The 11,958-nt window shown below is 35.2% G+C and overlaps 2 protein-coding genes across 3 annotated transcripts; both read right to left on the bottom strand.

Moving 5' to 3' along the window:
- Positions 1-446: 446 nt before the first annotated feature.
- LOC125664786 (uncharacterized) lies at positions 447-3,720 on the bottom strand. The gene is made up of 4 exons (XM_048897594.2): positions 2,318-3,720; positions 2,109-2,177; positions 1,246-1,321; positions 447-1,013 (listed from the first exon to the last, which is right to left on the bottom strand). Exons 1-4 carry the CDS (start codon positions 2,430-2,432, stop codon positions 758-760), a joined length of 516 nt encoding a protein of 171 aa, XP_048753551.1. The 5' UTR covers positions 2,433-3,720; the 3' UTR covers positions 447-757.
- A 1,989-nt stretch (positions 3,721-5,709) lies between these two features.
- On the bottom strand, positions 5,710-11,659 carry LOC125671645 (tumor protein p53-inducible nuclear protein 1-like). 2 transcript variants are annotated; one of them, XM_048907479.2, is made up of 3 exons: positions 11,497-11,659; positions 9,588-9,813; positions 5,710-7,855 (listed from the first exon to the last, which is right to left on the bottom strand). In XM_048907479.2, exons 2-3 carry the CDS (start codon positions 9,709-9,711, stop codon positions 7,230-7,232), a joined length of 750 nt encoding a protein of 249 aa, XP_048763436.1. In that variant the 5' UTR covers positions 9,712-9,813; positions 11,497-11,659; the 3' UTR covers positions 5,710-7,229. The 2 variants fall into 2 exon arrangements, with proteins under 2 accessions (XP_048763436.1, XP_048763445.1); XM_048907488.2 differs by lacking the exon at positions 11,497-11,659 and adding an exon at positions 10,409-10,818.
- Positions 11,660-11,958: the final 299 nt, after the last annotated feature.

The following is an 11,958-nucleotide window of genomic DNA, read 5'->3' as shown; positions in this document are numbered from 1 at the left end:
GTTATGTCTTTGTTTTGGAAATATGACACCACACCGCAATATGAAAATTCAGATCGGAACGAAATTAAAGATGTTCGGTTTTGTATTTTTTTTTTTTAAACAATATTTTATTATGTATGAAACATAAATGGATTACGCAGCAGGCTTGCAGCCTATATAAGCCTTCTCGGTTTTGTATTGTAGTTCTATCTAAAGTTCAAACTGTTATATGCATTATTTGAAAATTTACTCCATATCTAAAATACTAGTAGTTGCTCATAACAAGACGAGCACCGTGCAGTTGGGGAAGTAACTCATGTACATCACAGCAATCTGCTTATGTATATAGGGAATAGACAAAGAGATACAGCAGCTGCTTATTTTAGTTGGAGTACAGAAATGCAACCAATGACTGGTCATGATAGCTTTCAAACTGATATGGTTCGAAAAATAAACATAATTCAAGTGAAAAATTTCTAGCTATATATTCATCATTGCATATCTTACATGTATACACTGTATTTAACATGTTTAAAGAATGAATTTTTACAAATTTACAAAAATAAAATACATGTAATAGATAAATAAGTGTTCATGTGGCAAATATTTTCTAAATACAACACATTTGGAATAAAGTTTTAATCATACACTTGAAATATATCTTAAGTGTTTCACCGGGAATTAGAGTCAATATTGGGCTTTCTTCAAGACGCAGTATAGAATACACAAATGGACATTAATTCTCAAAGCACCTCTTGATCTCAGCAATCACAAGTTTTCAATGATTGACCTCCCCCCCCTTCAGTCCTGTGGGAGCGTCAGAGACAGGCGTGGTCCTTAACGGTTTGTGAAACGTGAGATACCCGGTTATTGCCACGTTATACTCATCCGGATCTTCCTCGGGAATTGTGGGTAACGTACTTCCCCATCTGATACTGTATAAGGGGTTCTCCGTCAGTTTTATTCGACATAGGGAATTTTCTACCAGTGTCAGTTTATCCGTACCCTCCTTGACTTGTCTCACTGTATATTTCCTGAAATGATAGTAATTTCTTATCAAGTTTTGACCACAATCAAAGGTTTTATATAAAATACATAGGCACGACGCATTCAACATTGTTACAAGTAACTATAGTAAGCAAGTCTCCTTTTCTGGCAAATTACTAGTAACTGAAACACATTGCATTTAATTGTTACATTTTCTTGGAATATAGTAAAACAACGTTTGAGATGATGATGGTCCATCTCTATACAAAGGGTCCATACCTTGAGGTCATCGTCACGAACATCCCACAAGCGGCTAGCAAAATCACACACAGTGATCCCCAAATCAGTACCAAACCTAACAACAGAATAAACATAAAGCAAAGGACTTCATATGATAAGGGGTCTCTTCGTCCACCCAAATCGTCACTCCTGCTAATTTTGTTTCAAAAAAATATTTTTCAGAATCCCGATGCAAGTCCGTTGTTATTATCAAATTCATCACAATGACATAGAACCGGATCTGACATTATAACATTAGGTGGTGCTTTGCTACAATTTTCAGTATTTTGACATAGAACGACTGTTGTTTTTCCTTTTACGAAAAATCGAGCGCAAGTTTGGACAGACTTCATATCTTACTATATATTCATTGTTCCCGTACGCATAGACTTGAGGTAGAACAATTGTGTTTGTCCAAAGCTGCGCTTTTGTATTTTGATCCCGAAAGAAAAACGTTTACTAAAAATTGGTATTTCAACTCAATTTGATAAACGTTAGGAAATTGCGTCACGTTTGATGCTATGCACTCCAAAGACTATCCATATCGGAGACAAATCATGTTAAACTATTGGACATAATCTATCTTGGATTTCACATTGTTAGTTTTACAGGTGCCCAAACCACAGGCACTCCACATTTTAAATATATACTTGTATAATAAAAAAAAATTGTTGTCTTCCTGTACAGGAAGACAATTTTTTATTATAAAAATTATGTATTTAAAACGTCAAGAGCCTTTGGCCCAAACAGGCTGCCAATTAATATACATGTATATACATAACCCTTCTGACTTAATAGAATGAAAATTGCCTGCATCTATAGATAATCAGATTTTATTTATTTATTATTTATTGATTTCGTACCTGTATTATCCTCTTCCTCGTTTGTCTGTGTTTCTTGATTAATGATTCTGGAGGTGTTGGTATGTTCATCTAAACAAGTTAGCACAATTGATTAATAAAAAAATTTTCTCTTTGGGAATAATTTTAACATATAAGTATGAATAAAGATTACAAGTAGGTATAATCTAAATGAAGTTTGAACTGGACATCCTCTTGTAAAATGTGCTCACCTTTCTTGTCGATGTCCCTTCCATCTGATCTCCAAAGTTTAACACCGGTAAACGATTCCGAGACTGTGAACGTATAGAATAATACTACAAAGACGAAAGTGTTTGAGAGGGTCATGTCAGCTGCCGGAGCTTGCAGTTAATGCTCCACGATATGCTGTTGGCTTTATAGGGTTGTTTTCATGGGTGATTCTGACTTTTAGGTCATTATGAGCATACGTAAAAACGATGTCAATTCCCTCAAAGTGCTTACGACATGTTTCCAGCTAGTCTTAATCCATGGCGATAATAGGACATTCACTTGGCCAATATTTAAGAATTTCTCAGTGAACTTTAAATCGGTTGTGTCAACCGCCGATATTAAATATTTATTTACTACTGAGTTATCGCTGATGACATTGTGAAGGGGGATTCATAGATGCAGTTTATTCACAGGGGGAATATGTACATATGGGTGTTTATCGTCTGAAGTTGGACAGGCATTTATCATACGACGGAGGTTATTAATCACGAATACCTACTCAATCACATCAATATAAGGATTTGTAATTTAGCCTATCTATACATGCAGGGTGAGTGGTATGTGTTTGCTGAATAGCATAGCTGGAGGTACATGCATTTAATAGCTATGGGGTTGTACAAGTTACCAGATCAAAAGGGGGCGGACCCAGGACATTTTATAAGAAGGTTGCGACCCAAGTTTGTACATTCTCCGCCCGAAAAGGGAAGGTTGAAGACCCCAAAATAGCAACAAAAAATTGACTTTTTTAGATGGTCTACTAGAGAGGGGAGATTGCATCCTCCCGTAACCACCGCCCCCTTTAGATCCAGCACTAGATCAGTGTCATGAAAATGGCCATCACAATTCTAAAATAACCGAGCCATGCTTTTTTAATGTTAACATTTGAAAATGTAACTCATTCAAAATTTCAATATTTCAGTCATGAGTTATGTAAACAATACTACAGCCTTGTTTATGTTTACAAACAAACTATTGAAATTTAAAGCATCCTAATTTTGCACAGACTTTTAAACGGCACATCTTACCTATAGAATACTTGAAATGTGATAATCATATACATTTTCAAAACTTTGTAAACAATAACACACCTCAATCTTTGTTTACACAATGTACATGTACATGAATGATAACTCTCAATAACGAGCTTCTGTCATGATATACGTATAACCCTTAAACAATCTGAAGCCTTTTATCAAACAAAATTTTGGGATAAATAATAAATCGTGGACCCATTGAACCGGAAAGAATTGAAGTGACATCAAACGACATCCATCACACACGAACGCGCTCACAATTTTCTATAAGAATGTCACAAATTTTGAACTTGGGTTTCCCTCAATATTTTTTTTCTATAAACCCCTGATATATATCGAACACGAAAACATCGAGCAGTGTAACTAGTGATGGACGGGTCCATCATAAAGACGAGATTCCTCCCGTACCCCCCCCCCCCCCCCCCCTCTTTAACTACGTGTAATAAAAATGAGGCAGTCGAGTAGTAGGGGTACCTTGCACAGTTTATGGATTGTGAAAATGCCATGATAACAGACCTTAGGACCCCTTTTTATGTCCCCCTTTGATAAAGGGTGGACATATTGTTTTGCACAGTCCTGTCGGTCGGTCGGTCTGTAAACCAAGTCTTGTCCTCTCAATATCTTGATGACCTTTTGCTTGACAGACATCGAACTTGGTACACTGCTACAATCTAAGGAGTAGATTACCTCATATTGATTTTGAAGTTACATGGTCAAACCTCAAATTCAATCCACTCTGTACATAGAAAAACACTGTTCACTCAATATCTTGAGAACCCTTTCCTTAAGAGACATCAAACTTGGTACACTGGTACATCAGAAGAAGTATATGAACCCTATTTATTCTGGGTTCACATGGAAAACTGTCAAGGGTCAAACTGGATATAGTTATATATTGTATCTTATATTGTGAGGATTATTTGCCAAACTGGGCACACTGGTACATAAGAAGTAGATCACCTAATTGATTTTGAGATCACATTGTCAAGGTCAATCCACTCTGGCCATAGAAAGATACTGCTCGCTCAATATCTTGAATTGTTTGGCACTACTATCAATTAAAAATCATACATGTGTATGTATAACCCTTTTCAAACTGCACCTCGGGGGTGGGGGTGGTGAAACAATATTTTTTATGGCTCAAAAATCAATCCAGTAAAAAAAACCTGCATGCGCTACTTGAGAATTTAATTAAAGTGCAAAATGACATTGGGAATTTAAAAAATTGATACAATAAACATAGAATCCTCGAATTTTCTAGCAAATATTTCTTATTAGTTTTGCACATTAAAGGGGGGTGGTGGATCTAAGGGAGTGTGGGTCCAAACGGCAGGTGCCCCGTCTCTATCGTGTAAAAACATCCCGTTATTCTGAAGTTGTATGCATAATTATATGATATAGTGCGTCAGCTCAAAATATCCACAATTCATGTTGTTAAGGTAGACCAAGGGCGTGTTGTATCTCATAATATACATACTGAAATACAGGATGTTTTGTACTTCATTCTTGTGAATAAAAGTAACAAAACTCTGAATCATGCACTGTCTTCGCCAGATCCGAATTCACGCCTGCACATTGCAATAGTGACGCCAAGTGCAGAACGTGCACATATTCTGTCTGCAGTATGTGTGTTTATTGTTTTTGTATTTCCTTTGTTTGTACTTAACGTATATATACAAGTAGAACATTTAATACATAATTAAATCTTTATTAAAACTAACATTTTTAAATAGAACATTTACGAAAATTGCTGTGATTCTTTAGAATAGCATACACTTTATAATATGATTTAATATATATATATTTTAAATGTATAAAGTAGTTAAAAGTGAAAGAGTGCATACGTAAACATCACATTAATGACACCGATTGCAAGCATCTGGTGAGACGGTAGATTTCCGGGCATTGGGACTCAATGTTGAAAGTATTAATTACGAACATTTTTATAGTATTTTTTGATAAAAAAAAATATTTAGTGAGGCATTTGCACACGATTGTTACGGCCGTGTCGTTGTATCCTTAAATTAAGCGTACCCTCGGGGATGAGACAATTACGTACACGTAACTAACCGTTGACAGAATGGTCCACATCCGCGTCACAGACATAAAAACTGACCCACCACTGTGTCAATTCGTGCCGAAGTTAAACGATAATTCATGTTCATGCATTACATACGGCAATTTACTCCCCGATATTCAGTGGTGAGAATAAAGAATTACATTCCCCCAAAATGAAATTCGTCAATCCATTTCCTTGAGAAAAAAAAAAAAACTGTGTCAAGGGAAGTAACTCGATACATGTCTTGGACTTATGTGAAAAACAAAACAAAAAGAAGTCATTTTAAAAAATGCAAGTTTTAATATGGCAATAAAATAGACAAAATAAATAACGTTTGATACATATTTCACACTGAGTCTAAATCATTTCACCTCCACTTTCCTCCTTCATTTTTAGAGATTCTATATAAACATACCCAAAATACAAATGTAAACATTCAAACTAGAAATCTGTTTCCTACAAAATTACAAGCAATTGAAGTAGCTTGATAAACCTTACTATTTGAATTCATTCATTTTCTGTAATTTTTGAGTGTGATGTACAACAAACAGACAACAGTGTATGATTTCATGTGGTGGACACACTTGATGGGATATATGTTAACATATACCAAGTTATTTACTCGTGTTCTAAAGGTAGAAAATTCACTGATCATAGCATCATGGCAAGAACAGAAAAGTAATACAAACATGTAAAAGTTCTCCCTCTGTATTGCTAATTCTACAATCTAAAGATACAATAATCCTTTTGTCATACAATTCTGAATTCTTACATTCATAACTTTATAATCTGTAGCATTCATTCTCGCTATATGCTTACTTTTCACCTGAGCTGAAACTTACAATTTTCTAGTATGCACCATATTCATTGACATTTAAAATAAAGAATTATTTCATTAAAATTTGACTAAAAGCAAATGGTCCTAATTGCATAGATGGCTTAATGATAACTGAAGGACCCCTTGATGGCTGTGCAAGCTGAGATCTTAAAAAATCAACATGTTAATATGCAACAAGTAACAGCTAAAATAACCAGTATCCACTCAGAATTCCTTTAACTGAGATACAATATATATATAAATATACATATATAACCTTATTATTGCACATGAAATGCTGATGTTTCATATTTACAATATCTTAAGAGTTGCAACAGGCGGTAAAGTTTCTTTAAAAAAATTTCAACAAACATGACAAATACAACTAATGATATATAAGGCAGAAAAATTTTTTTTATTCATTTGTTATAAAAGCAAGCTACGATTCGGTGGATAAATATTTTGAAAAAATCTACAATAATTGGATTTTCTTGGTTTGGTAACAGAGGGTTTATGTTAATAATAATGCACCAAAACAGATTTTGCATTTACAGTATATTAGACGAAACTATTTGATATATAAAATCCATATATATGTTTTCAACTCTCAGATTTTTAGCTGGGTCATGATAGTATTTTACATGTATTCTTAATATACATATACCTCAAGAAAGTTAGCTTCTTCTTTCACAACGTTTAAATTTATACATATCTAAGTATACACATTCTTTTTTTAGTTCCATATGACAGTGGAATAATTTTTCTTAAATGACTACACTCTACATACAAAACAACAGGCAATACAAATTAATGCTTGTCTTTGACACAAGGACAGTGTGCAGAAAAATGATGTATGAAAATTTACTTAAACCACTTAAAAGTTTTCCCAACTCACCTAAATTTAAATACAATGGAAAAGGACATAAACTTGTAACTATTCATTAATTCAGACAAATTTGTTAGGGACTATCCAAGAATCACTTTCAGTGCTTCATCTGTCTGGAGTTGAAGTTGCGTGCTGCAGGGGTCTGCACGCGGGTTTTCTGGCTGAATTTCTTACCCTGGCGATATATGCTTTTGTTGTGTCTGTTCAAGCTGCTTTTTGAGAGGTTGCGAGTTTCTTTGTAGTGTTTGGCATGCTGAGCAGATTTCATGGACTCAACTTGAGCAAGGATTCCGCAGCGAGCTGCGACTGCACTGGGTCGTCGTGGGGGCTGGCGGACAACTTGTCCTTTACTGTTTCTTGGACGGAGGCCACGTTTGGCCACAACATTGGGGAGATTTTCATTGGAAGACTCAGAGAGATTACTGTCCTCCCCCGAACTTCCCCGAGAACAGTGACTGTTGTATACGGACATACTAGGGTGTTCTATCAGGAGGTTCTCCATCTCCGTCATTGCAACTTGTGAAGATGGGCCGCCTAGAGTAAAACAAGGAGGGGGGGTTAAAATCCAACTTTCATGCATGCGCACAAAAAACCTGGAATTAGGCGTGGAGGCACCAGACGTGCTGGGTGTGCCATGGCCCAAACCTGTGTCGCTGTCACTACTATAGGGAGAATGCCCAGACACACGACATACTGATGGCACAGTGACACACGTAGTTTTATCTGCAAGGAGAAATTCTACTCTGCAGTTTTATCTAGGTCACTTCAATGAATTCCTTAACCAATTATTCCAAAGTTACTTCTATTTCACTTACTTTAAACAATGATAATTTAAAATGAAGAGCAGTGCACTTATTTTTGGAGGTTAGTGTACAATATAAAGACCAACACCAGTATTAGTGTACAATCATGCCTATGACAAATATCCACATATATACAATTCATTAACAAGATATTCATTGGAGGTTAGTAATTTTCAAACAGTGCTGGAACATTAATGTTTGTGGGAATTGAACTATGAAATTCTAGAATATACAGCACAGTTTAAAAGGGATTTGCAAAGAGCTTATAATGTGAGCACACCAAATACCAATAGTTAGAGGCACATGCATACTGTATGATATGCATGTATCATAGAGAAAGCCTACAACCACAATCATTTAAAGGAGGGGGTGGGGTCATCTCTTGATTTCTCTGAGGGGATTTAATATCTCAGATTGTCCAGAGAGGGGATAGAAATATATCTTGGATGTCCTAGAGAGAGGATAAAAATAAATCTTGGATGTCCTAGAGAGAGAAGAATATATTTTGGATTTCCCAAAGAGGGGATGAAATAATATCTTGGATTTCCCAGATATGGAATATAAATATTTTGAATTTCCAAGATAGGGGATGTAAATATCTTGGATTTCTCAGAGGGGATGTAAATATTTTAGATTTCCCAGAGAGGGGGTGTAAATATCTTGGATTTCCCAGAAAGGGGATGAAAATATCTTAGTTTCCAAAATAGGGAATGTAAATATCTCAGATTTCCCAAAGAGGAAATGTAAGTATCTTGGATTTTCCAGAGAGGGGATGAAAATATCTATCGAGGATAAGTATCCATAAATATAAGAAACAAAGTGAAAAGGATGAAAAATGTTACAAATAGTATACTACATGTATTAGCAAAAATGGGTATTTAGGAGAAAAATACTTCAAAAATATAATAAATTAGCAATAAGATTATAATGGAATCACCTAGCTGGGTCGCTCAGTGGGTTGTGTCGACTGCTGATCTGTAGTTTGTGTGTTTGAGTGTAACTTGGGTTTTTCTTTTTATTTCAAATTACTTTCAATCAAAATTGCATTATTAACTAAATAAATATGGTAAATTTGAAACTTTTCAATTTCAAAATATTATTGTATATAAATCCTCCACTTTCTATCCATATCAGAGTTCTCTGGTTTGTTATTCCTCCTTAAATCTATTTTGTTTTCTTTGATGATTATACTTAACACTTCTCAAATTTAAGCCAACAGTATTCCCTCCAACACCACCCCCTCCCACCCCTTCCCTGATTATGGACCAGGACTGGATTGGAGTTACTACTATACCTACAATATATGCAAACAAAAGCACATGAAATTAACTATACATTAGCTTCAAGTTTTATTTCTTAGTTTACATTAACACTTATTTCTGAAAATAAAAATTCACTAAAATAAAAAAAAAACACATAAAATTAACCTTTAAAAAAAAAGCCACAGACACTAATCCCTAGTGATAATGTTTGTACACTTATAATCTAACTGACAAATTCATGCTGGAAACAAGACAGTTAAAAAATTTGCAAAAGCATGTGAACCTTCGCAGTGTGAAGAACACAAGAGATGGTGGAAGGGAGGTAATTAATACTCGCATGCAAAACTGTGAACAGGTACATGTATCATTTCAAACTTGGTGAGCATGTACCTTGTACATTGACAAGCAGCCAGTCTTCATCTTTGGCAGATGACGTTTCCAGCTCCATTTCCTGAGCAGACTCCTCTTCTGGCAGAGAGGATCCAAACAGGTAATTAGCCACACTGCTGAACATATTGGCACACTGGGGAGTGGATCTAACGGCTTCGGATGATAGTGGCGACTGCTCTTGTGCTTATTTTGGACAATGGTGTTAATGCAAGGTGTTTCCAATATCCTGTAAAACATCAGAAAGACAAAGGTATAAACCAGTACAGCTGAAATCACTATAAACATATATTCTGATCGAGGCTACTGATGACCAAGTACAATACTTAATGAAATGACATTCACACACATATACTTAGGAATGAAACCGATGCAATAAACTCCAATTACACTGAACAAAGATGTCACAATACTAGTGACTTTTCATTAACACTGTATGATGCAACTGTTAGTGAACTCGGTTGTATTTCACAAGCATGATGTCATACAGGCTAGAGATCACTCAACCATATATTCTACTTTATAAGCAGCATGCATGAGTGGTCATATCTATGTACACTCACATTAGTCACTTTATAACAAACTCATTGAAGTTTTCCACAAACATCTGAACATTTTATACATGTAAGTCTCCACACTTATATATCTCAAAGAAATTACCATAATCTATCCATATTATATGTAATCATGCATGCAGTCAATATGCCACACAATTGAATGTGACAAAGAAATTACAAATCTATTGTTTGACTTTTTACAGATAACAGAATATATATATATATATATATATATATATATATATATATATATATATATATATCTACCTGGGCTATCAGTTGTGAAAAAGGCCCTATGGTTTCCCCTAAATCCTATCACAGTCCCTAGCTGTCATGCTGTGAGCTACATTTTTAAATACCCATGGCGCGGCGGCTTGTGTTTATTTAAAAATCACTTGCAAGTTGTGATGCAATGACACATTAAATTATTTCACATTCACGAGTAATCGTACACAATATACATTTAAAACAAAAAAAATAACAATTTATCCAGGCCACCACTGGTCAAATGTTTCTTTGCCAACTTGGCCTTTTATACATGTTTTACCTATCCCCGTCATTGTTCTAACTATAGACTGCATTGGGGAAAATAGCCCCGAAGATGAAGTTAAGTTGTTATTTAAAATTGTTAAAGAGTAAGCTCCGATATCCTTCTGGTTGGGTGACCATTGTACGCATAAATAACAGAAATTACGTATGTACGCACATTCTATAAATACACATAAACGCTGCATCAGCTTTTTGGTTTAAATAGCGGGCCTAATAATGTCATGATATATAGGTCTATAATAATTGTTCGGCACGTTTACATATTTTCCGTGAACTTAACTACACACTATTGACACTCTAAGAGGAAGGAATATTCCGATAATCAATATATTGTATAATCGCGCGTTGCTGAGCTTGCATAAAATCCAAATAAATCACCGGACTATGTCCAATTATTTTATTTCCTAAATGGAATAGCTACAATCTCAATTAAAACCCTTCGACTCTGAGACAGGGGGCTTCTTTGTTTAATTACACTGGACCAGGTTCGGAAATTTCAATCAATCAAGATTTAACACGAATAATCGAAGATCCGCCCGAGTCTAAACAAAGAGTAGTTCAAGTTCTGCACAAAATACAATTAAACAAAAGAAACGAATGTAATATTAGAAAGCATCAAACGCTCAATCATATTTGCTATACAACTGATTCAAGAATATGTCTGCTTGCTTCTAGTATGCAGCAATTTTGTACTAGCGTATGTAGGCAACAAACTGGCAGCCATTATGAAGGTCAAATCGATGCAGCTGTCAAACTTACAACATAAAAATCTCAATGCAGCGGTAAATATCGATGTTCATACTCACGTATCTGCAGACTTTCGATGATTTTGAACAGGGTCAATCAAAACAGATCTCACAAATAGGTAATTTTCAGTGAATAGTTTGTTGTTCTAATCCTCAATTTTCCCCTCTCAGCTGACGACTGAAAATAAACGACGCAACTGTGTTTACGTTTGATGGCATAATCTGATTGGTCAAATTTTCGATTGTCATATCCTTATAAGGTAAAATCATGAATATTAATAAGAAGCGCTGAACCCATTATAGCAACGGGTGTGCGCACGCAGTCCTGTCATGTGTGAATGTTATGAATAGATCGTGATTGTAAACCTCGCTCCCTATCTACAATCGTGATGTAAACAAAACCGTTTGTGCGAGTCCAAAGAAAGAAAGAAAGAAAAAGTTCAAGACACACTTACAAATATCAATTAATATGCACAGGATATACATAAATAGTCCATGTAACCGAGTCATAAAGGGTGCTTT

Source organism: Ostrea edulis, chromosome 1 (genome assembly GCF_947568905.1).
Source record: "Ostrea edulis chromosome 1, xbOstEdul1.1, whole genome shotgun sequence".
Taxonomy (NCBI): domain Eukaryota; kingdom Metazoa; phylum Mollusca; class Bivalvia; order Ostreida; family Ostreidae; genus Ostrea; species Ostrea edulis.
The sequence above is the reverse complement of the archived record's forward strand: the minus strand, read 5'-3'. Positions and strand labels throughout refer to the sequence as shown.